General features: G+C 39.5%; 2 protein-coding genes and 1 long non-coding RNA gene across 7 annotated transcripts in view; 1 reads left to right on the plus strand and 2 right to left on the minus strand.

Annotated features, from left to right (window-relative positions):
• Positions 1–13,692, minus strand: part of gatad2ab (GATA zinc finger domain containing 2Ab) — a 32,218-nt gene extending 18,526 nt beyond the window's left edge. Inside the window, exon 1 of one of the 5 annotated variants that reach the window (XM_026158580.2) lies at positions 13,446–13,692. The gene's annotated coding sequence lies outside the window, so the exon portion shown is untranslated. Of the gene's footprint in view, positions 1–12,078; positions 12,956–13,101; positions 13,121–13,445 lie in introns of those variants that run through there. The other 4 variants (XM_026158579.2, XM_080296908.1, XM_080296909.1 and 1 more) reach the window with 4 other exon arrangements.
• Positions 13,693–15,718: 2,026 nt separating this feature from the next.
• LOC113016464 (MAU2 chromatid cohesion factor homolog) lies at positions 15,719–25,635 on the minus strand. The gene is made up of 18 exons (XM_026159305.2): positions 25,372–25,635; positions 24,973–25,056; positions 24,718–24,813; positions 24,357–24,451; positions 23,973–24,000; positions 23,609–23,764; positions 22,882–23,028; positions 21,943–22,033; positions 21,735–21,838; positions 21,116–21,193; positions 20,798–20,863; positions 20,160–20,243; positions 19,757–19,806; positions 19,577–19,654; positions 19,382–19,493; positions 18,571–18,661; positions 18,275–18,402; positions 15,719–16,980 (listed from the first exon to the last, which is right to left on the minus strand). Exons 1-18 carry the CDS (start codon positions 25,603–25,605, stop codon positions 16,906–16,908), a joined length of 1,797 nt encoding a protein of 598 aa, XP_026015090.1. The 5' UTR covers positions 25,606–25,635; the 3' UTR covers positions 15,719–16,905.
• LOC145424100 (uncharacterized) lies at positions 19,490–24,502 on the plus strand. The gene is made up of 2 exons (XR_013905058.1): positions 19,490–20,364; positions 23,617–24,502. It is a non-coding gene; the product is annotated as an uncharacterized LOC145424100 (long non-coding RNA).
• Positions 25,636–25,973: the final 338 nt, after the last annotated feature.

Below are 25,973 nucleotides of genomic sequence, written 5' to 3' on the forward strand. Positions count from 1 at the left end.
GTCAGGAGAACAACTGAGATAATCCATCCACAATACGAGGTTAGTCATTAATATACTGCAACAACATGGGAATAGAGCAGCTGCCAGAGAATTCAACATTAATGAATCAATGGTACAGAAGTGGAGGAAGCAAGAAGAATGAGTTTAATAAAGTTTGATTTATCTGACTGCTTTGTTTCGCTTAATGTGCCTTATAATCCCGTGCACCTTACGGTCCGAAAAATGCATACTGCACACTGCAGTTTAATGTTGCAAAGCACCTATTTTTAACTTCAGTGGATATTATATATGGTTATGCTCAGGATATGTCAGCCCATTTCTACTGGAAATGCCTTTTGGTTAAACTTTCAGCAAGGAATTTGCATTTGCACTGTTACATTTTTATAAAGCTTTAATGTACATAAAAACCAGCTTCTTGTTTAAGTGAAAATAAATGGAAGGTTGTCTTTTTGCGCTAGTAATGTTGTGGAGTTGTATTTTGTCTCGCATCAATTATATCGTCGGTTATATCGTTATCGCAAATTTTCAAATATATATCGTGATAAATATTTTTGGCCATATCGCCCTGCTCTACTACAAAGTAACACATATGTGGGCATGGCTAGACCACAGGGGGTCCATTTCATATTTCAAACATTAAGATCTAAAAAAACAAAACAACCCCCCCCAAAAAAACAAAACAAAACAAAACCAACAACACATTTTTAAGAAATTACAGGCTAAATACAATGGACAATTACTTAACTACTCATTTAATATGGATATTGACCCAGCACTTTACAATTAATGCATTCATGCTGGTGTAAACAACATCATGAGGATTCATCTCTTTTATATTAAAAGGGCACAACCAACAAAAAAACCCGAAATGACAAGAAGATGAGGAAGAGGTTAGATGAGCACCAGCTAGTGATTAGTTATCTGTGTCTGTTTTTCTCAGGAGACTGTAGAGGATGAGTGGATGCATGTCTCTCTCATTTCCCCCAGAATAATAAGGCCTGAGGGCAAAGTAGATTTTGGACTGAAACAAAAACAACGCAAGTGAGTGAGACCGGATATCTCTGATTCTCACACAATTTGAATTATAAAACAAATTAAAATCTTTGTGCCAAAGCGTTTGCTTCTCAAATGCCACCAAAAGGGCTTGAGTAAATAAATACATTTAATACATGCACAATTCTGCACAAGTGCCGTGTAGGCTAACAAACCTGCTATCTGGGCATGTAGTGCGGAGGGATAAAATACAGTAGCGTAAAAGCAATGGAAATCTTGTGACCTGGACTGACACATCACGTTTTATTCTCAGTCGGAGCTTCTATTGTGCCCAGCAGTTCACAGGGACAGATCAATGGCAAAGACTCATGCCCTCAGGTAGCATGCTAGCCTCTCATCTCCAGCACTGTAATGATCTCTCCCACTGGGAATGGACTCAGCCAAGCAACACATTAACAGCCATTTAAAAAAAAAAAACTGGGGCTTTTCAATTGTGTCCTTAGGGTTCAGTACAAGGGGAAACAACAATTATACTCTCCAATAAAAGCAATACGACTATAGATTATTACTGTGCAATAAAAGCCAATCAGTAACTGTTTCATATGTAGCTAATGAGCCCTGGCCTTTGTAATATTAAACTTAAACTGCCAGTTACCATACTGTGAGATATGACCAAGTGATGATCTTAAATTAAAGCAATTACTTACTAAATGCCATCATAAAAACTTTATTTTAAAAAAAAATTAACGAAGTAAACATTTTCAAAAATGGCACCTCCCTTTTCCTTTAGGATCTATATAATCTTTGGAATAATAACAACAACAACAACAACAACAGATGAGGCTACCTATGCTAATCTGTGCACCAGGCTAGGAGTGGGGGCAGGGACCCAGCTGAGGTGGTGCCATGGTTGGGGGAGGGAGAAGGGTGCAGACCGCGTGTGGTTAGCTGAGCCATAATCTCACTGTACCCAAGTGAAAAATACTCTTCCTTGTCTTCTCTCTCTCTCTCTCTCTCTCTCTCTCTCTCTCACACACACGTACACTCTTCGTCCTTCCCTCTACCCTTCCCTTTCTCACTCACACACACACTCTCCTCAGTTCTTCTGTTATAGGCTCGCCAGCCCGTAAGTGTGTGTATGCCCCTACTGGTTGTGTCCTGCACGCCAAGGGTTAAGCCCCTGCCATTTTAACGCCACTGACAGATCAGACCATTAGGGTGTTACCTAACAAAATGGAAGCCTTTAACCCTGAATCTGCCAGACTGCTTCTGAGTGAGAGTGTGTGTGTGTGTGTGTGTGTGTGTGCAAGTGAGAACCAGAGCCACACAGAGCCCTGTGTGTCTCCACCTGGATTCTCCCTCAGCAACATGACGACAAGGACAACAACGGTAAGTCCAGGTAAAGGAAAACAGACTTCTGTACATGATCTCTCTCACACACAGACACAGAATGGCTGTTTGTATGAGGAAGACACACTTTTTCATGTATTCTCATCAAGACCGCTAAGAAATAAGAAGTGCACATATTCTCACTGCCCACATCTCATCTGGATTTTGATAAGAAAACACAGACAGAATGTGCAATTAAATAAAAATAAATAAAGAGCAATCATTTCACACAATTAACAGAAAATTAACAGAGCCTCAAGCAACAACAACGTCGAAATCATGAAAGTCTAAGAAACACTAACATCTCAGTTAATGCTTAAGCAGTCTTCTCAAACTCCTAATGACAAAATTACTGGATACATTTTCAACCATTAATGTTTACTTTCTATAATAAAAAGGAATCACTAAATGTTTTCAAAACTCCTAGACAGGGATAATCTCCAATTTCAGCCAAATTGCTTCCAAATGGTTACTCCATAATCCTGTAAAACCAGAAGCACATACCCACATACAGAAGGAGGGCCAGGACACACGCAGACTGCTATCAGATTACATTTCTCAGAAATGAATGGTAGCAGGAAGTGCCCAGAGTACAGGGGGGAAAGAGCTTAAAGGGTGCTCAAAAAAATAAATAAAAAATACAGTGTCCCAAAATCCACAACGTGAGTGCAACATCTGTGCACAATGTTGAAGAACAACCAGGTAAATTACATTTGGGTTTTTGAGTAGCTATACTTCTGAGTTAGAAAAGCAAATCATCAGGTTTCATAAGATCTTGATTAGGTGGGGTTCAAACAACAGGAAACCACAGAAAATAAAACATTTTGAAGTATAGCTGAGAAATCAAAATGTCAGTAGGCACATTCAGGCTGCACTTCAGACATGAAAGAAAACTCATCTGAAGCAAAGATTTGCACAGGCATAGTGCACGGCAGTTACAGATTTGGTTATGTGAATGACTAGAGCAGCATCGAAAAAGAAAAACTGAAGTCTTACACAAAACACAATCACCACACTAACCTTCTCATTCATATGTCATGCATGGAGGAAAACTATTGTTTATTAGTCTTTGGAATGAAAGAGTAATTAATGGAAATGAAAATGCTATATGAATGGATATGATAGCTGATATGCCAGAACTTGTTAGCCTTGTTGGTTGAATGATATAAATAAAAGGAGAAGTTCAAAAACAAGAATATGGCACCCATATCCTGTCTCTTTTTCCTGATATTCCAGAGTAACTTGTTTAGTACACAGAAATCTAAAACTAAACCAGTACAACAAGGATTTTCTACCTTTGGAAGAACAACCATCACCCTAGGGCTGTGCGATATGACCAAAATCTCATATCCCGATATAAGACATTATCGTCCCGATAACGATATAAATCACAAAAATTTAACATTTTCTCTAAATTCTGTGAATCTTGGGCAGCTCGACGTTTCCAGCTGGCCGTAGTGTACCTGGAGTCAAGTGTTTTAACCGATGCATGAAACGATACATTTTTAGACATAAGTTGTAACAGCCGCTTTTTTCTTTGTGAGTATTTATTACACAGCGTGCTGCAGGGAAAAGCCTGTTCTAATGTTTGAGTCTAAGGTTTATTTTTTAAGCACCTGACAGGCCTTTTTTGCTTCTCATCTGTAAAGACTCTCCATACTCTTTCACGTGACTCAGTTTATTTTGAAAAGTCTTAACAGGATCTTGAGCTTATTTGTGAAAGGTTTATGTAGGAAATAAACAAGCGGACACGCGATGGTTTTACCATCGTTGTTGCAAACGACAACACATAAAAACAGGCGCTTGTCCGCCTGTAGTGTGGTTTCTCTTATTAGATATAAGAGAAAGACCATCAAAACAATGAAAAAATATTGCCATAAACAGTTTATTTTACGACACCATGAAACAAACGATAGCGTAAAATGAAACGATAGACGTTTCTATATTGTCATCCGCCCCACCGAGCTAGGCGAGTGGCTCCAGCAGATCCCGGGAATAACATCGGAGATCTGTCCAGAAGAGCGCAGCACTGGGAACAGCTAAGATACTGCGCAGGACCCTCTTTATATCAAACAGCCCTACATGATCCAGCATCTAATTGATGGTGAAGTTTTAATTGAAGAAAAAAAAAGGATATAAACCACATTCACACATGAACTCCCAATTTCGTTTCGAAGAATCACTCCATGACACTGAAGTCTCAAAGTAGCACACAACAACAGATTGTCCACTTTACACTAGTCCTCAATACTGGAAATAGATGAGGGTGGTGCAAGGGCAAAGGGTGACCACTTGCTAGTTGTGAATTCAACCAGCCCATTATTATGGTGATGTGATTATTCTCACATCACCATGAATTGGTGTAGTTGGACTTTAAACTGTCTTTAATTTGCCATCTCGTACAATGTCCAGTCCGGCTGCATAAGACATTTGTGTTCACCTATGCACTTCTTTGGTAATCAGGAAATGTTCAGAATTACAGAGCATTTTTGAAAACAGCTTTCAAGACATTCAGTTTATGTGTAGCTCTGTAATGGTCAATGGTCACTAACTAGTTGTCATTCTGCAAAATATGTTTTTGCCCCCCCACCGATATCATTCGGTTAGCATACGTCTTTGACCCTGCTTACAGTGTGTGGAAGAGGGATTCAAATTCAAAATCTTTCCCGAGTTGACCCTTTCAAAATTACAGCATCAACACACCCAGAATCCACAATAGGTGTGGCGTTAAGCATGTCTGTTTGACTTTTTAAACCACACCCAGTATCTCGTCACTCTTTAGTTGGCCCCACATATTTGGTCAGATTCTTCTTTACTTGTGCTATGACAAGTCTGTTTACAGGTGGGAGGAATATCATTAAAGTACTAAATGACAGGAGGCGTGGGCTTTCACATGTAGCTGTGCAATATCATGTTGCAGTTAGGATATACTGCATACATTTTGCATTTAAAACAGCTCACATAAGTGCAAGTAATATGGGTAACTGCCCTTTTAAACATAAGGTAAACCTATCATTACCCTTTATATAATCATTTATTTTTAACCTACATACAAATACTCATAACTAAAGTGTGCCATTTTAAGCCATACTCCACCAAAAGTGTTATCCCGAAGTATCAAACACCTGACTTCTGTGAAAGACCTCCATACTAAAATTTCACTCTGGTGCCACTCCTTTATGTGACACCAAAAAAAAAAAAAAGCGTGACAAAGATGTTAAAGCATGTGATTAACAGTTTCAAATGGTTTTTGAATACACAGATACGACTTGCAGGGTACAAGGGTTAATCTCCTGTTTGACTGTGTTCAATTTTGACAATGTCTTCTCACTTTTAGATTAGTAGACTAAGTTGATTATTTTTCCCTTTCATTCATTGACCAGTAAGCATGTCCAAAGCAGTATACATAGTTGGAATAGACACTTTTTGGTTAAGATCTTCTTTCATGCATCTCTCATGTCTTGCCTGCCTTATTAGCTGAGTGAAGCACTTTCAGAGGTGCTAGGAGCAAAGTATGACTTGACAGTATGTTTAAGCACATGGTTTAAAAAAAAAAAAAGAAAGAAAAAAAAAAAGAAAAAAGAAAGCCTTCTGATGTTAGCTGGCAGCATTAGGTAGGGATCCAGGAATATTTCTCCCAAAACACATACCTATACTGGCCTTTATGGACTGATATAGGATTATCTGCAAATAACATGACATTTAACCGATGTTAGTAGCATATGTTTCTGTTGCGTCACATCAATTTTATGCAGCCTGAATGTTCAAAGAGTGTGATAAGGATGTAAAAGAATGAAGTAGGAATGACACTGAGCTTCTGGGAAGATAACTTAATTTTTATGTAATGTGATGCGGGATAAGACAATGTGTGGACCATCACACAGTACTCTGACACAAATTCAAACATTTGAGAACCACTTTTACAATCATTTACCTGGTGTTACACTGTAAATTCCATCTGGTTCTTCATCCTGTTCCCTTTACAAACCCTATCCACAGATGGGACTTTACAAACCTGATCCATATCTACTAGAGAAACCTGACTCTGCAAATCATAATTTGGGTAAGTGGCCACGCTGTTCAAACTTCCACAGCCAATGTTATTAACCTTTGTTTTGATTACTTTTATGCCAGGCAGATAGTGCACTAATGAAATGACATGTACATAGAATTCACAATTCAGCCATGTGGCAGGAAGGCAGCCAGAACCGTTTGTCCCCTCTTGGACTCATGCCTTGATACAACATGTATCCAAGTTGCCGGCTGGTCTGCTTGATGCACTGAGAGTTTGAGAACTGTCACTTTAACCCTGTCCCCATAATAGAACCAGCTGTAAGAGCCAGCCTGAGAAGAAAAAGAAAGTGTATTTCATAAACTGCCTTCCTTATAATGGAAGCGGTACCCGTTTTAGGCAACATAGTGTTCATGTAGGCAATCAAAGAGAAGTATTATTTCCATTAGCAATGTTGAAATGTTACTAGATACTCTAAGTAAAAATACCAAATCCATCTTAAAGTCTTGAGAATATGATTGGTTGCAGAAGAAAAAATAAGTATTACCTAACCTTAAATTAACTTAGGGTGTTTAGTTGTGGATGTGGCCAGTCAGACAGCATGCATGTGCTACATGTAGGCAGCATCCAGTGTCTGGGAAACCCCCCCCCCATTAAACGCATATTACTGTAAGTGTTGCATGAATTCAAAATAAGGAAATGTGGTTGAAGCACACAGCAACACTGAAGAGGAGCAAAACTGGACGCTCTCACTCAATACCACATGGCCATGCAGTAAATAGTTATTTTTAGAGATGTTAAGTAGAGATAGGAATATACTGAAAGCCACAATACATATCAAACCCTATTATGGAAACTGAAATGTTACATTTTAGTTTCTCACTCATCTCAAGGTTCTTTCTTCATCGTGTAGTATAAAGTTTAAAGTGGAATTAAAAAGTCAAATGGGTTAGTTTCATTAAACACAGTGCCAAACTTATCAGTCAACAAACTGTACTTTAAACTGTTTGAGTGATCTCATTGCAAGAACATATGCATGATGGAGTCCAACGCGGTAAACAAGAAATCGTTCAGTTCAAACAGTGCAGGATTCCTCTACAGAGGCCAAAGAATTCCTTAAGGCCTTTGGGTGGGAACCCCTGGCTGATATGTTGATGCCTGTTCTCCAACATCTAGCACAACTACCAGAAAGACAATTTCTTAGAAGAGCTTAAAAATATTCAGATTTATGGAGAAAAAAAAAACACTTTAGAAAAACAATGCAAAATTAATCTTATTGTGGCAAGCAAGCAAAGGATGCAAGACTGTCAAGAATTGAAAGCAAGATGGCAAAGGGAACTACTCCTACACCACAGGACGTGAATTTTCACTATTTGACATCTTTAACTCACTTGTGAGTAGATTACCTCTGATGACATCACTGAGACAAAAAACATAAAACAATACTTCCTGATCTTTCATTCACACAATGCTTGACAGCAGATAGGCGACTGATTCTACTGAGACTTGATAGTCTCACCAGCACTTCCTGTTAGCCGTCTCAAAATGTCTGGCCTCAAACTAAACCTGACTGACAGCTGCGATAAACTGTTACACTGGGTGATTGAGATACTATTAACAATCCTCTAAAGCTATTGACTAAGCCCATTTAAAAAACAAAAGAATCTGTGTTCATCAAATCATATATTCTTTCATATAGAATTTTTTGTTTTGTGTTTTCATTTATAATAAATAAATAAATTTAAAAAAAAAAAAAAAAAAAAAAAAAGCAGCTCTCATCTGAGACATTTCATGCCTTGAATTACCTCAGCTGTAAAGCCACACCTTTGCCTCTCTCACTACGTAGAGATTTACGACATGCAAACTAGTACCTGCCTCTGACCTCAGCTGCACTCACGTTCTCTTGCAAGGTGAAGGGAGAGACAGCAATGGTCCACACTCTGGGTGTGTAGTTGAGCAGAAGAGCAAAAAACAATGCTTAATTTATAAAACAGGAAGCACATGAAGAGCATGCTAATCAGGCATGCCAGGAGAGGGAAAAAGTCACACAGCACATTTGTTTAAAAAAAGGAAAAACAAACAAAAAAAAAAAAAAATCCACAAAAACAAGACTGCATCAGACAGTGAACAAGTGCTAGCCAATAAGAAACTAAATTAATGGGCCATCAAAATCAAAGTATTTAGATTAAACTTATTAACTTTAAACTGCATGCAGATATACATGTTTCAGTCTTTAATTTCCTCACCTCTAACACCTTTGGAATGGGATGCTGTCATCTACTGCCAAATTAAAGTGTGGATCTGTTATTTTGCTTTTGTGGCATTCAAGAATTGAGAAAAGTTATGCATTTATAGCACCAGTGAAATCAAATTGATCAAATCGCATTCATGTTCTCTCCTCCACTCTGCAATGCATCTTTGTGTAACAGTTAAACACACACATGGAGCAGAATGAAAGGAAACATGGAAATGTTGAAACAGACAGCACAGCAGAAAAGCAAAATACAGTACAGCGCTAATAATGTTGTCGTCTGGCAGCACAAACGAACCAGCTGCTAGTTAACGAGAGACACCCGGAATGGCTAACCGAAGGTCGAACGGTCCTGATCCCCAAGGAGGAACCGGTCCCATCCAACTACCGACCAATAACCTGCCTCAGTACTACATGGAAGCTCCTGTCAGGCATCATATCGGCTAAGATGAACAGGCACATGGGTCAATACATGAGTGGGGCACAGAAAGGGATTGGCAAGAATACCAGAGGCGCAAAACACCAGCTACTGGTAGACAGAACAGTCAGCCGAGACTGCAAGACCAGACTGACCAACCTGTGCACTGCCTGGATTGATTACAAGAAGGCCTATGACTCAATGCCCCACAGCTGGATACTGGAATGCTTAGAATTGTACAAGATCAACAGGACCCTAAGAGCCTTCATCAGGAACTCAATGGGGATGTGGCGTACAACACTAGAGGCCAACTCCAAGCCCATAGCACAAGTCACCATCAAGTGCGGGATCTACCAAGGAGATGCTCTGTCCCCACTGCTGTTCTGCATAGGCCTGAACCCCTTCAGTGAGATCATTAACAAGACTGGCTACGGATACCGACTACGGAACGGAGCAGTTGTCAGCCACCTCCTGTACATGGATGACATCAAGCTGTATGCCAAGAGTGAACGAGACATCGATTCACTGACCCACACTACCAGACTATACAGCAATGACATTGGAATGTCGTTCGGACTGGAGAAGTGTAGTCGAATGGTAACAAAGAGAGGGAAGGTAGTCAGAACTGAGGGGATTGAACTACCAGAAGGCAACATTGCAGACACAGAGGACAGTTACAAGTACCTGGGGATCCCGCAGGCGAATGGGAACCATGAAGAGGCCGCTAGAAAGGCTGCAACCACCAAGTACCTGCAGAGGGTCAGGCAAGTCCTGAGGAGTCAGCTGAACGGTAAGAACAAGATCCGGGCCATCAACACCTACACCCTGCCCGTGATCAGGTACCCTGCTGGGGTAATAGGCTGGCCAAAGGAGGAGATAGAAGCCACTGACATAAAGACAAGAAAGCTCCTTACCATGCATGGAGGGTTTCACCCCAAGTCCAGCACCCTGAGGCTGTACGCTAAGCGGAAGGAAGGGGGCCGGGAACTGGTGAGTGTCAGCACCACAGTCCAGGATGAGACAACGAACATCCAAGAATACATTGGGAAGATGGCCCCAACTGACTGAGTGCTCAGTGAATACCTCAGGCAGCAGAAACCCAAGAAAGAGGAGGGAGATGAGGAACCATCATGGAAGGACAGGGCCCTGCACGGTATGTACCATCGGCAGATAGAGGAGGTGGCTGATATCCAGAAATCCTACCAGTGGCTGGACAAAGCTGGACTGAAAGACAGCACAGAGGCACTAATCATGGCAGCACAAGAACAAGCTCTAAGTACAAGATCCATAGAGGCTGGGGTCTATCACACCAGGCAAGACCCCAGGTGCAGGCTGTGTAAAGATGCCCCAGAGACAATCCAGCACATAACAGCAGGGTGCAAGATGCTAGCAGGCAAAGCATACATGGAACGCCATAACCAAGTGGCCGGCATAGTGTACAGGAACATCTGTGCCGAGTATAATCTGGAAGTCCCGAGGTCAAAATGGGAGATGCCCCCAAGGGTGATGGAGAATGACCGAGCTAAGATCCTGTGGGACTTCCAGATAGAGACGGACAAAATGGTGGTGGTAGACAAACAGAAGAAGACGGCCGTAGTGATCGATGTAGCGGTTCCGAATGACAGCAATATCAGGAAGAAGGAACACGAGAAGCTGGAGAAATACCAAGGGCTCAGAGAAGAGCTCGAGAGGATGTGGAGGGTGAAGGTAACAGTGGTCCCCGTGGTAATCGGAGCACTAGGTGCAGTGACTCCCAAGCTAGGCGAGTGGCTCCAGCACATCCTGGGAACAACATCGGAGATCTCTGTCCAGAAGAGCGCAGTCCTGGGAACAGCTAAGATACTGCGCAGGACCCTCAAGCTCCCAAGCTTCTGGTAGAGGACCCGAGCTTGAAGGATAAACCGCCCGCAGGGGCGTGCTGGGTGTTTTTTTATATATAATCATCATTATATACAGTTAATGAAGGTCGCCGGTTCGATCCCTGGGCTCTCTGGCCTGGTCGTTGTGCCCTTGGGCAAGACACTTTACCCATCTTGCCTACTGGTGTTGGCCAGAGGGGCCGATGGCACGATATGGCAGCCTCGCTGTCAGTCTGCCCCAGGGCAGCTGTGGCTACAACTGTAGCTTGCCTCCACCAGTGTATGAATGTGAGAGTGAATGAATAGTGGTATTGTAAAGCGCTTTGGGTGCCTTGAAAAGCGCTATATAAATCCAACCCATTATTATTATTATTATTATTATTATTATTATTATTATTATTATTAAAGACTTAATCTTAAACACCTCAGTCAGATATGGAAAGTGGGAAGAATTCAGACATACAACCCTGAGAAGATGTATTGCTTAAAGTCACTAGAACAAAGACTAAGGATGAGGACTAAGAATATCTTTAATTTCTGTAACTTACTGTCTATTGTCATCATTAAAAAGGCTGCAATACCTTTTAATGTTTTCGTGATTACCATAAATTCACAATAGAACGTTAAGGATGGTCAAGTAAAATCAAGACTTCATTTGGAACCATTAAAAAAATAACCACGGGCAAAAACTGTATTCTGATGCTTTACTTTCATGCTAAACAATTCACAGATTCACAAGTGGGAAAAAAAAAACTGCTACAATAAGATTAAGTTCCAGACACCAGTAAACTCCAAGGCTAACTCTAACCAAAATAAACTTAACAATGACAAAGACAAGCAAGGCACCCTGGAGCCTTGAAAATGGCAAAAGCAAAAATATATTTATGGTTGGTGGAAAATAGACATGTATCTTAAAATGGTTCAATCCCTGTGTGGCAGAATATGAGAGGATCTCGAGTCATGCCTGTCTAGTTACATCATGGGCCTTGGCCATCATAAAAGACCCCCCCCCCCCCACGCAAAAATAAAAATAAAAATAAAAAATCACTAGCCAAGAGTGCCAACTGTTTGCTTGCAGTAAAAGTAGGCTACTTGCACAACAAAGGTGCAGCTTAGGAGACACACCTCAAAGTCAAGTGAAACAAAACTAACTTACCCACTGGAATAACATGACCCACAGTTCCCAGATTGCTGAGGATAAGGCCGCCTTTAAGCATAAAGAAGTCTCCGACACCAAGACCAGGTAGCGTGACTGCGAGGCTTGATGATTAAGAAGCGTCTCACAATTATCCTCAAATGATTAAAATAGCAGGCACGCCTTTAAACGCCTGGCTTCAACGGGAAATGAACGGTACAGCAACTGGAGAGTGTGCCCTTAACCTGACTGTAAGACGTTTCATGTCATACATTAAGTGGTATGATTTTTATCTGACTTACACAAACATTCCTATTCCGGTTTAAAAGAATAAAAGTAGGCGTTTAAGTTTACCACGGTTTGGTGTGGGTGTTTGATACCAAGCTGTCGTGGACACACCAACCCGACGGAGGCATTACCGTCCACCATTACGCCTCCATAAAAAGGCTTTTCACGGTTGAGCTAATCTGACAAAGTTCTTAGATCAATGGCTCATAAAGCCATGCCCATCTGCCTTTGAAAAGGCACAGCAGGTTTAACCTTATTCGGTGGCAATACTGGTTATGATGTTCATAAACTTCAGTGACTCAACTTTGCCCAAAAGAAAAGCTGCCCATTTTCAACTAACCCACCAAACAACAACAAGCTATCGCATGCTAACGTTAACTTGGCTTGCCAACAACAACCTGTCCATCTGTCCGGCTACTAAACCAGCGGCTAACTATCACGAGCTAACAGCCCATTGTGATTATCATCAGTTTCAGAAATTAGAGGGAATAAGCTCAACCCTGCAGCCCTTGCTCCTTTGAATATTGTGGCAAAAGTGTGATTTTTGTAGCACCGATGTCTGTGCAAATAGCGATACACGACAGACAATGAAACCGACCTCGTCTCAAGTGAGCAGCTAGTGTTACAAGGCTAGCTAAGGGAGCTAAGTTAGCCTGCTAACGCCATCTCCCCGGCCACTAGTCTGATGGCAGACAGTCGCTAAATTTATTCACAAACAATCGAGCGTTAATTACATACAGAAAATGACAGTTTTACCTCAGCGTTCTGCAGCTTCAACCTAGGTGAATAAACACACTCCCTTACATTATTTACTAATATCAGTGCATCCATGTACAAGTTTTGCTGGGAAGTTTGGTTAATATTTTTGTACTTTCGAAGCTGGTGCACTCAGTACGTAAGTGTGTGTGTGTATGTGTAGCTGAGCGACACACATACTATTACCTTGCACGTTAGCTGAGATCAAGCTACGCTAGCTAGCTTAACTTAGGTTAGCTGAGCTAACACCGAAAGAGAAACTTCCGTCGTCGTCATGTTTTAATTGAAAATTAAAAACCCTAAATTACGTTACATACTAATGAAATAGCGCTGCGCGAACTTACAGAGTCTAGGAGGATCTTGGCTGAATTCCCCCCGTAATTTTAAGTTGTCTGTTGCGACTGTTTAGCTGGCTTCAGTGTAAAAAATCCCGGGGATCCCCTCTCCTCTGTCCGCTGCCACTCCGGCTGCCAGATAATGTAATGAGCCACCACACAGGCGGCGTCATGCTGCGTTCATACACACCTCGGAAATGCTAAGAGCTCAGAGAGAAAGGAAATGATGCGTTTGAACACACTCCACTGACGTACTGCAAAAGAGGTGAAAGTAAAAGCAATTGCAACAGAATTATGGAATGAGAACTTTAAACAATCAGACCGACATAAAATCGGTGTATAGCAATAATTATAATGGGAAGAAAAAGAATTGCTTTGGCAATATTGCTTTTAGAAACATGCCATTAAGCATATTTGAAATGAGAAAAAGACTACCATTACTATCACAATCCACTTTCTGAGAACTGATTATATTATATCATGTTTTATGTATTGTTAAAAAAAAGTTTGAGTCTATAGTTCCATGTAATGTTTCACTATTCCTGGAACGTTTCCTGAAGGTCATATTTTTCAGCAGCAAAACTCCCCAGAGGTCATCTGAAAGTCTAACAAAACAAAACCAAACAAAAGAAAAGAAAAGAAAACGTTCTTGGAAGTTTACTTCCGTTCAACAGTTAAAACCCTTCGGGGAAGATTCGCAAAAGACTTTCTATTCTTCAGAGAATAAATAAAAATTATTCAGTAAATATTTTCTAAAGCTTTCACACACACAAAGAGACAGCATGTCCCTAACATGTCTCTAACAAGGTTGAAAACAGTTTTACTTTCAGAGAAAATATTCTAAAAGTGATTTTATATTTCACAAAGATACCTTTAATAGTCAGCTTCTACAGTGGGATTCACAGCAAAAACAGATTGTGCCATCCTTTTTATGGTGAGTCTGAACAGATATAGGTGTTTCACTATACACGCTAGTTCCTGCTCTTTCAGACTGCTCATTTCTGAGGTTCTCTGGGTTAGCCAATTGCTGAAGTACAGTCCAGAGGCAGAAGCACATCATGTGACAAAGATTACCCAGGCTACTAATCTACTGCCATAAGCTTTGGAGCTGTTGTGTGAGTTTATAATGGTATCCCCTTTAACTGTAAGCATGCAGGCCTGTTTAAACTGACCTCATAATAATCCCCTCTGACTGTCATTTCATCTGTGGGATAATAGTGACCACAATGTGTTTTTTTCCAAGTTTATCACTATTTCAGCTGCTCTACAGGCGCTGTTACATGCAGCAAAAGAGTCACAGAAGCAGCCACCTTGTCTTGTCACACTTTTCTGTATTAACTAATTAAACAGGTGCAGGAAGAGATGTAGGTACAAAGGTCCTTACAAGTTGGATAGCTACACAGTTAATCCTAGTATTTGTCATGCTTTGAATTTGTGCTTTGAAAATCCCAAAGGATAGATACATGAGTAAGATTATACTTAGCTACACACAGGCCTCATAACTTGTTAAAAAGACACTTCTGAGAGGTGCAAATGAACATTTTTCCAGTGAGATTGCAGGAGCCATATTCAGTCTTATAGTCAGACAAAAAAAGGAGTGACAGTTTTAGTTTAGAAATTTGGGAAAATGTTTATAAGAATTATTTTAGGTAAAAGTGCTAAAAGCTACATTTTATTTTTTTTAACTCTGAAATTACATTGAACGAAAACCTTAGCACCATCGAAGGGTTAGTAATAAAACAGACTAACACCAACTCTTACCACTACAACAAACTATAGGTAACACTGACAAATTATTGTTCTGGGAAAGCATTTATTACATGGCATGTCATGTGGATGTTACTTTGACACCTTGCACCCTAAACATTGCTGTAGAGCAAGCACCCTCACCATAAACCCAGCACACTGCAAAAAGTACTTAGGAAAGTTTTAAGGAAGAATAAAACAAGTCCAAGGCGTGGATTGAGTAGTTGACTGAGGAGCCAACTGATGAGCCCAAACCAAGGATGATCCAGAGAAATTACGCTCACATCCCAGTGTGTCATAAGTAACTATCAAAGCTGCACCAGGGGGAACTACACAAAATTAGAGAAGTGGTTTTGACATTGTGGGTGATTGGGTGCATGTGGCACAAGGCCTAGCTTTGCTTCCTACTACCTAAAAGCATATAAAATATGCAAACAATGCATTACCATTCAATACAATTAACTCTAGCACACCCAGCACTTCTAGCAGCATAAGTCAATGAATGTAATGTTTACAAAGTGAGGTAAAACAGTCAATTACAAAATTTCAATCATATTTTTATTGGAAAATTATTGAAAACAATGTAAGAATTAAAAACATAGGAACTGGATAGAACATAGCAAGTACTCAAGCTTAAACTGTGTCCTTACAGAGTGCTTTAAATACCAAGCATCAAGATACCTACACAGGTTAGCTAAAATAATACATATCACACTTTACTAAATTGACTTTATAAAACGTCACTGTACAATAAAAGGTTCAACAAGTGGCAAATCTATACAAACATACTGTAAAGAAACCCCTTAGTGGAACTATCATGACAAATTAAAATAGAACAAAATAAAATAAATTCTTTTTTTGTGATATCTGAAGATTATTGAAGGCTCCAAAAGTTAAAACATGATTTGTAAAAAGTAATACATCTACAGGAATTTATATATTATGCAACTTCCAAAAATACATTGCTTAATGTGTGTTTTTTTTTAACTGCATGTGGCAAACCTAGTGGCCACCAAATCACATAAGTATTTAAACACTGTTTGTTAACAGACCAAGCATCTTCTGCACAGTGGATTCTGCAGCAATGTATACTGTCAATTCTCAGAAGGAAACTTTTTCAAATTATTATCCTGTGAAAATAAATTACAAGGTTTCTATTTTTATCTACTGTGGATTTTGTGCAAAAAAGTTATCTACCAAGAGTTTATTGTTAGCAGGTCAAAAACTATTATACAAGGAATCTGCATCAGTAACTTTCATGCAAGAAAAAACAAAAAAACCCAAAACAAAACAGTATTCATACAAAAAAGGCAAGATGTAAAATATTTACCAACAGTTACAAAAATAGCAAGATGAATAAATTAATTTCTTCTACATTTCTTTACTGCCCACATCTCTCCTCTTGTTTTTCCAGCAAATGGAAAAGAGTCCTGGCAAATGTAGTGAAGGGTAAAGAAGCCTTTTACCATGTGTCCTTCACTCCTTTAATCAACAGAGAGCATGAAATACCTGTACAACTGCAGTTGTAACTTTTCTACAATATTAAAAAATATAATAGCAGTCAATCAGGGAGAAATCTCCAGAAGCTGATAAAGTGAAGGCCCAAACTGTCATCTGTTAAAATCCTTTTAAGCTACAGTGGTCTGGATAGCGGGTTGGAAGGGATCAATTTGCTGCTTGTGATAATTTAGTATCAACAGTCACATGTTAGACAGGAGGTTCCTTATAACAGGCTTGCAAGGCTGGTGGTTGGACCGTTTTGGGCTTGGATCTGGACAGGAGGGGGGCCATCAGTCCACTGAAAGAGAGATGGAAGTAAACCGTTAATGCAGCCATACACCAAAGCGCCTAGCCTCAAAAAGGCCATTATGCGTCATATTCAAGGTCACCGTTTAAACGTTTTTGAAACAGATCTCTTGAAATATTTTATTATATAATAAAGGGACAAGAATTACATCATCTCAAAGACTTTTCTTTTTCCTGTATCTATCTAGAGCTTTCATGTTTACTGAAAGATCCAATAAACATACCGGGTTTTCCCTGGCCGAATAGCACAGCTCCTCAGCAAATCATCATCAAAAGATTATATTTTTCTTGAAAATTAAATGTAACACGCTAATCCGTGATTTTATATTTTACAACACATCAAGACTCAGACGAAAATGTTTGAATTTTAACCAGAGCAGTGGTCAGCGATCAGACTCAGCTTGACGAAAATAGCAAAATTTGTGCCTTCTTAAGTTCTTATTTAACATTTGAGAACTTCCAAGTTAGTTGGTATCATGACTCAAACAACGAGCAACAAGCCTATTGTTAACTAACATTAGCATAGCATTTTGGAAATGGTAATGGGTATTTTTGGCTTCCTGATAGTTCAACACCGCTTGCAGCCTTATTTGTAGCATTTCCCACACAAGAACCTTTAAACTGTGTCAGGCAACTGTCTCCATCTCTCTCTCTCTCTCATAACACTGCAAAGACATGTAGATTTATGTCAGCCATGTGATCAATACGAGCTTCTCCTCATCTGTTTAGACTCAACTGCTAGTAAACAAGTGAGTCTAAACAGTATTAATTATCAGCACTAACACTTGACCAGTTCTCCACTGGTTTTACTGAGACCACAAATCAGTTTCTCACTGGTGGATCTTAATGCATTTGATCCTTTTCTATTCAAAGCCTACCAAGCTAATAATTCAAAGCTGTAATCTGTGATTTGTCCACTGACTCGCCGATTTACCTTTTCAACTAATTCAGTCAAACCTACTGTTTATGTGCCATATTTCTGCAGACTGAGCGCACCCACATCCCTCGTGTTACATCACGACCAAGTTCTGATGCTTACAGATGCATTGTGCACGTTCTTTTTATTTCTGGCCAACAGATGAACAATAATAGAAATATTGAGCTTGAGCAAATTAACCAGATGTAAATACCAAATATTTTTATCATGGTGTTTGTCATTTTCCTTTAAGGCCATAATCTTGTTGATTTAGAGCTTCTTTTCTTTTTGGTTCAAGAAAATTTTCATAAAATAATAATAACACAGTGTGATAACAATAAACCTAGGACACCAAGTTGCTTTAACGTACACTGATGAGGTTATGCTCAGGAAGGCTGCAGGCAGCGATGTGGTCCTGTAGCAGCTGCTGGGAAAAGTTCTGGTGCATCTGGGCGGCTTCATGGGCATCCATGGTGTTCCCAAGAGCCTTGTTCAAATCTGCAAGCACAGCACATGGTCAAAACCTTTAAACAAAGCTTGTATTGTAAGAAACTGTGATAAACTCAAAAATGTTTTGCCAAGTAGTCTACACAGATTAGACTGTCTGTGCAGCTCTAAAATAACAAATTATGTTTTACTGAGAAACAGGAAAAAGTCATTCTCTACCTTTCAACAGTGCTGAAGACCAGAGCTGAACTGACATGTCTGGGATCTTGCTGGCCAGCTGCATTGCAGGTACAACCATGTTGTTACTTTCCTACAGAAAAGACAGAAATTTAGAAAATGTCTGCAAATTTTCTGCAAAACCAGTCCTCATTTGAAGACATGCACGCAAAAAAGGGTAGGTTTAAAAATACAATGTTCATTTATTTGTACAAGAGTAATGAGGACCCTCCAATCAACTAAATGACAAAGAAATCTCCTCACAAATGACAAAGAAACCAAATGTTAAAATGGTTGTAGCTACAACCATCAGCAGAGGAAGAGCCAGCTTTTAAACATATTTAGCAGAGATGGCCAGAAATTACTGAATCATTTATTTCACATTTTAAAATATTCATGTGCATATTGCAGCCTTTCTCTGTTAGTTGTTTTGCTTTGCCTGAGACTCAACTAACAAGCAGAACTATGCTTTTCTGTATCGACCAGCAAATGCCTCAGTAGCAACAAACTAATGTTATGGGCTATCACGGGTCCATGCAAATTTGGTTAAGTGCGATGAATATGAGAGCAGTTTCATAAACCAAGACAATGTATCACTGTTCATTCTGTTCCTTTTATGGGCAAAATGTATAAAAAGTTTAACGAATGAGGCTCCAGCTGCAACATTAAACAGCAAAAGGGGATGAGATTAGACAGGTGAGTCATTTATTTCTTACTTTAATAGTTATGTTCTATTTAGTGACCATGTTCTTCAGATCTATCAGGTTACCATTAGTGTGAGCATTAGCCCCATTTGCCAAGTATTTAGTCTTACTCTGTGGTTGCCCAATACGTAGAAGATGTGGCCCAGCAGAACAAGGGAGCATGCCGTCAGTCTGTTCAAATCCTCAGCATTAGACATCTTCAAGGTTTCTCTTAGGAACCGTCTTCAAGACAAAGAAATAAAATTATGCAACAGCGCGGGGTGTGTTTTTGGGTGTGCATGCTTGAAAAAAAAAAAGTGCCATACTTTGCCTCGTTGTACCGTCCCTGAAAGAAAGACAGGAGTCCCCTGATGTAGAAGGCAGCAGCGCGGAGGCAGTGGGAGCTGAATGAAAAGAGAAAAGTCAAAGGGTGTATATTTCAGAGTCTGAATTAATATTGTCATTTCATGTATTTTCTTGTGTTGAACATAAAACATGGCTCTTACCTTACGGGAAAGTTATGGTCTGGGTTTATTCTCTCAAGAAGGCTGTACAGCTGAGGAAATTAAGAAAAAGACAAAAAAAAAGGAATGTTAAACATTACAAATTGAATAACAAATCTTTTTTTGCCCCTTTGTCTCAAAGCCATAATGTTTATTTTTGAAATGACTTTAATCTCCTAGATGTGGTAGAACTGGGATACAATGTAGTTCTAACTATGCTGAATGAACATTTTTCCTTTGAACATTTAACTTTTCAGTGCTCCCTGGTGGACGGAGAATGTAATGGCAACACCATGTATACGAGGACAGGACAAAAGTATTTATTCAGCCAGGCATTGAATTAACCCACAGCCCACTACATTTCACTAATGTAATTAAAAGACGGAACTCATTATTATGAACTGACCTCCTGGTGTCGGTTGCCTTCCCTTATGTAGACGCTGGCCAAGTTGGTTACAATGTATGTCCACAGTTCCTGGTGTGTGGTGAGCTGAAACACAAGAAGACATGTGGACATAATTTAGATGAGAAAAGAAGTCGCTGCAAGACAGCATTGAAGCGTTTGAAATGGAGGAACTTTTTCACAATTCTAAAAACTTTTGAAGGAAAAGGTACTTTAACTTTTTTTTTTTACATTAATGTTAAGTGCTTTCAACCACACATCTGCTTTCCAACTCTGTAATTATAACCAAACCCATGACAAACAACAAGCACACAGCTATGTTCAGGGCCTCTGTCTTGTTGTTATTGTAGCTGTTGCTATGTCAACTACCCACTGGATAATAAGTCACATTAGCATTCCTATCGGTGGTGGACGTGCAATAAGGGGGAAATAAATAGAATAAATAACAGAGACCTGTAAGCTATGTAGTTCTCGCTGAGCTGCCCTGTAGCTAGCTACCCGCAGGGAGTCCCTAGAAATGTTCAGTCTAAATGCTTCTTATAAGATGAGAAGATGCGAGAACTGTTACAGCAACTGAAGAAAGAGTGCCCCCCCCCTCCCAAAAAAAACCAAGAAAACCAAACAAATTGTCACATACTCACCCGCAAAGCTGTAGTAAACTGTGCTTCTGCATTATCCATACAGTTTACTGAGATACAGTACAGACCCTGTGATATGGGAAGGACAGAAGATGAGATCTTTTAGACTTATTATTGGAAAAAAAAACCCCCAGCAAAACCTCACCCAAAAAACAGGAATAAGACTAAAGCTTTTTTCTTTTTCTTTTTTTTTGCAAGTCATTTTTATAGTTCCTTAAATTTGAAGCCGTGTTCTGTAACTTTTGTCTTATATGGTATTGGTAATACGTTCATTAAGCACAGAGTTTAGACAACTTAAGGGTTTTGGCTGAAAATGCTCACCAATAGTGTGTGAAGCTGAGCAGCATGGTTGGTGAATAACCTGGGGGACTGTTGGCACAGCTGACACACCTGTGAAATCTAGAGGGACAGAACAGAGACTTTGTTTTCACAGGACCATTTAGATATGCAAATTATTTTAAAATATAACCTGCAACAAAAATAAGATTCCAAAGGCACTGGACATGACTATATGCTTTTTAACAGAGCACATATCAAAGTCAATCTATTACACTTTTCTTGTTTTCTGCCACATATACTGTCAAAATGATGCATGCACATGTTAAGAATGGCCAAAATTTGAAATAATGATGCCAGTGTTTATACAAAAAAGTCAGTCGTCAAGCTGCTCTACATGCTCAGTTTCCAGGGAAGTTAATCAGAAGAAAAGCAGCCTTAAGTAAAGGTGGTTTTCAAATGGCTTGCTTCATATAGAGGATGCACAGAGGGGCTGCACCAAGGGTCCAATTAAAGATAAAAAATAAAAACATTCTTTCGAACAGCGAATTCTGTAAAGATACACTAGAAGAGTTCAGGGATAAAAGGTGGAAGGAAGCATAATAGCATGCTTTAAATAGAAAACAAAACTCAAAAACTGGCCATAGAAACAGAAACAATATACCTCTTGTAATGCAGTGGCCTTGTGGCCTGTGACAAGTCGGCACATGATTATGTGTTCCAGTAGAATGACTTGAAAGGTAGATAGGATAGGGCTGCAGTCCAACACTGGAGCATAAAAGACACAAAGGACAAAATTTACAAAAGTAGTAGTGTAGTGTACAGGTGTGTTTTCTGTTTGTTTTATAAACAGTGTGAATATTTTAACTCACTTTTTAGCTTCTCTAGTTGCATAAGAGCTTTGTCTGTGTACTTCTGGGCTTTCTCCAGATAGCCTGCTTGCATGGAGTGCATGACTGTCACCTGTAAAATGAAAAGAAAATACAGTTAACAGTACAGTCAAATCCCTTGCAAAGCACTAATATGGGGGGGGGGGTTCCCTCTCCCCAAACTGTAGTCCCAGAAGCTTTCAAGCTCTACGCTTTTGATATCTACATTTTTAAATGTAGTTGCGTTTCCACTGCAAATTAAAACTACAGATTACTTGTAAACCAGCTGGAAATATCTGTGTCAGAAGTTGAAAAACATTTTACAGCAGATGTTTACCTTGGACTGTTAACGATCTCAGGCCATCTGACTACAAGCAGACAGAATATTTAAATCTCTTGCTATCATGTGCTCCACTGACGCATTAGGAGTTTTTCCTGTGGAGTTTTAACGTCTGGCTATCACTGGTCAAGGACTAGATTTATTGGTAATCAAACTTTTACAATAAAAATTTTTTGCAACCTTCAAAGGAGTGCAGAAACAAGACAAATAAGGATCATTAGATCCCACATTTATCACAGATTTTCCTCTTATGTCCTTTTTGGAGACTTAATAGTGTTTATACTACAAAATATATACGGTTATATGTGTTCCAGTCCACTCTGGCAAATGGTTTAAGTAAATGAAGCGAATATATATGAAAAATAAATAAAAATTGCATATTTGTGGTAATTTACACTTTTCTAAAACCCATTTGTGATGCGACTCCCCAAGATGCAAACACATCACATCAGCCACTTAAAGCCAAGTGTAAACAGGGTCATAAACTGGAGGACAACCAAAACGGACTATATACATTAAAAATAAAAAACCAACCTCTAAAAGTCATGCTGAGGTTAAAACTTTAAGCAAATTTCAAGTTACGGAAAGAAACGCGCCATTACCAAATATACGAGGACACACATATGTTCCTTGGGCAGCCAGTGGAACAAGTCAGCTGGGTTGCTCGGCAGAATCTCATCATCATGGAGTGTGGAGATGGTTTGGATACACTGCTGCAGCTGCTTCAAACACGGCTTCACGCTCTTCACCTGGAAATGTTCATTAATATCCGTCATATCTCTTTGTAGCATTTAGCACATAGTTATACCTCTACCTATGCCACTAAAATCAACATTTGAATGCATGAACATTAAAACTTTCATAATCCTACCGATGTTACAGGAGAAACATAGCTTACAAAGCTTAAAAATAATCTGCAACAGAAATCTCTGGCAGGACTCTGAAACGGTAAATACTGCAGCTGTCAATTGCACTGACCCATGTATGCAGTCTGTGCAATGGGCAGGCATTTGTTGAGTTTTGTTTCAGTTTTGTTACCGTAACCATTAAATAAATCTTATCCCAGTGCTCTGGTGGGATAAGACAGAAACACTTATAATGTCAGCATTCAGGACTGAGCGTTTAGTAAGGCTTTAACAAGCTTTTAAACCTTATTAACTAGTTTTTAATTAAATGTAACAGATGACTCGATACACACAGTTTTTATGTCCTAATAACCACTAAAGTTGAAGTTATGGCTCCCTCCACATTTATTCAGATAACAGAATAATTGCAGAGTAGCAAGCCTTGTTTTTCCAAGTGTTTTTGCTTAACACAATTTCCTCTTACCTGTCCAGCATCCAGGTAGTGTGTGACCTGTAGCACAAGGAAGAAGACCCTCAGAGACTCCTTCTGGATTGGGTTTCCCTGCCAGTTTTCCACTATAGTTCCACATAGTGTGAGAAGAGGATGCACCTCCCCAAGCTTCCTCTCCATTAGCAGCAACTAGAAGATTGGACAATATTAACACAATCAAAAATGCTTTTTGTTTATTTTAACTTGCACTGTAATTCCATTAGCATTGTGTTAAAAACAACCAAATAAACCCTGAAACAAAACAACAACAAAACAAACTGTTATTGTATGCACTATTTAATATAGTGTGTATTACAACTCTATAGCCCTACAAAGTGAAGTATGACAAAATACTCACCATCCCTTTACTAAGGAGAAACAATGCCCTAAAAAGCAAGAACAAGTCAGGTGAGTTTAGGAAGACAGACAATCTGATTTTTGTTTCCTTACTTCACTAATACTTTATTTCTCTTAACACAATACCTGTTTCTATGTCTGAGCAAATATGGACGTGACTCAGAACAGGTTAAGCGATTATTAATATAAAAATCTGACAAACATGTATGACATTTCCTCTATTACGCACCAGTGTCTGTGGCAAAGTAGGACTGTGTCAGCTGTGTTGTCAAGAGTTTCATAGTCCACTTTCTCATGACTAAACTTTTTAGGAGACCTAAGAAACCGCCAGCTACCCGCTCAAAGCCTTAAATGCAATTAACAGAAGACAGGTACATCTATTTACCTGGTATATTCGGAGCCCACCACTCGGGCGTACTCAGCTCCAACTCCCAAAAGGTCACATGCTGACACCAAGTCTTTCTCCAGTGTATGAAGTTGCTAAGAGACACAATTAATAAACAATGAATAAATGAAAACAATGAAAGAACACAGTTATCTACTGGGACGTTTTGCTTTTGTTTTTTTTTTTATTATAGACACAAACTCTAGACTCTAACTAATATAGTTCAAAAAGCTCTCATATTGGATTTATTACGTTTATTAATATTAAGAGAACACTATTATACCTGCTTATCAAAATATCTCGCATGAGTAAAGTAATACCCTAGGGGGAAACATTGATACTCATTGTACTTAATACATACCGCCAGCTGGAACAACAATCTGCAGTGCCAGTATGGTGTTTGTTGTGAAATCTGGATGGCTTTGCGCAGCAGGGGTTTTGCAGAGTCCACCAAATTCTGAAAATCGATTTGCAGAATCAATAGTTAAAAGTCAATTAAAAAAGACCACAAGGCATATCTGTTTTTTTAAATACAGAAATTAAAATGTCCTACGATAAGCAGTAAAAAAAACAAACAAAAATTATAATGACCTTACCTTGAATTAGAATGGCTTACCTGTTGGCAAAAGAGTTCTGACAAAATGCTGGCAGCTTCAAACTTGACATCTTCAAACTGAGGAACTTGCTGAGATATATACCACTGCAAAGCAAAAGACAGAAAATGTTGGCGGCGTCGCATTTGCTGTCGTTTCTGACAACATTAAACGCTGATAGTAGCTTTTTAAGCTAACAGCAAAGAAAGAGCGAAAGTCTAAGACTCGGATGGCTATCTAACAAACAGCTGATCAAATCAGACACGAACTGACGTTATTTCTTCATCCATTTACGAATCAAACCTTCCCGAATAAACAGCGATTTAAAGACTTCCGCCGTTCACCGTTTTCGCTCCCTGCGGCCTACACCCATCCCCTTCTCCGCAGCATCCCCGCTCTTTCCCAGATCAAACGTCCCTCACCGCTTTCTCCAAGTGGTTGCGGGCCAGCTCGCTGTTCTTGGTGTGGTGGTAGAGAACCGAGCCAAGCTGAAGATGTGTTCTAGCTTCGATCCTCTGCGGGGGCTTAAACTGAAACACGGCCTGTAGACAGTGCACACAGAGTCGTATTTTAGGCGGACTGGAAGTTCGGAAATGCTCCGCAAAGCCTAAAAGGGCGAGGTACCAGCGCTCCGGGGCCTCTACGTTTGACGCCATTTTCCCAGACAACAACAAGTTTTTCAGCGCTACGGCCAGACTGGCGGGTTGCCAGGTTCGGCCATGTAGAAAGAGCTGCTCACTACTCCTGTTTCGTTTACACTGTTTAGTAAACCTTAAATTATGTTTGACTACGAACTAAAATCACGATGAGTTTATTAGAAATAAATACTTTATCTAATTGCATTTTACTTCAGACACCGTTGCTTAAATATCAATATCAGGCTGTAATTTGTGATGTATTACTCTTATTCAATATATTAAGTTTTCTTTCCCTGTGCCTGACAAAGTATGGCTTTACATATCAAACACAGCTATTCCAAGCGCCCATGTGAATTCACAACACAAAAAATATTTCTTCTAAGTTG

The sequence above is a fragment of the Astatotilapia calliptera genome, chromosome 23, assembly GCF_964374335.1.
Source record: "Astatotilapia calliptera chromosome 23, fAstCal68.1, whole genome shotgun sequence".
NCBI classification, from domain to species: Eukaryota; Metazoa; Chordata; class Actinopteri; order Cichliformes; family Cichlidae; genus Astatotilapia; species Astatotilapia calliptera.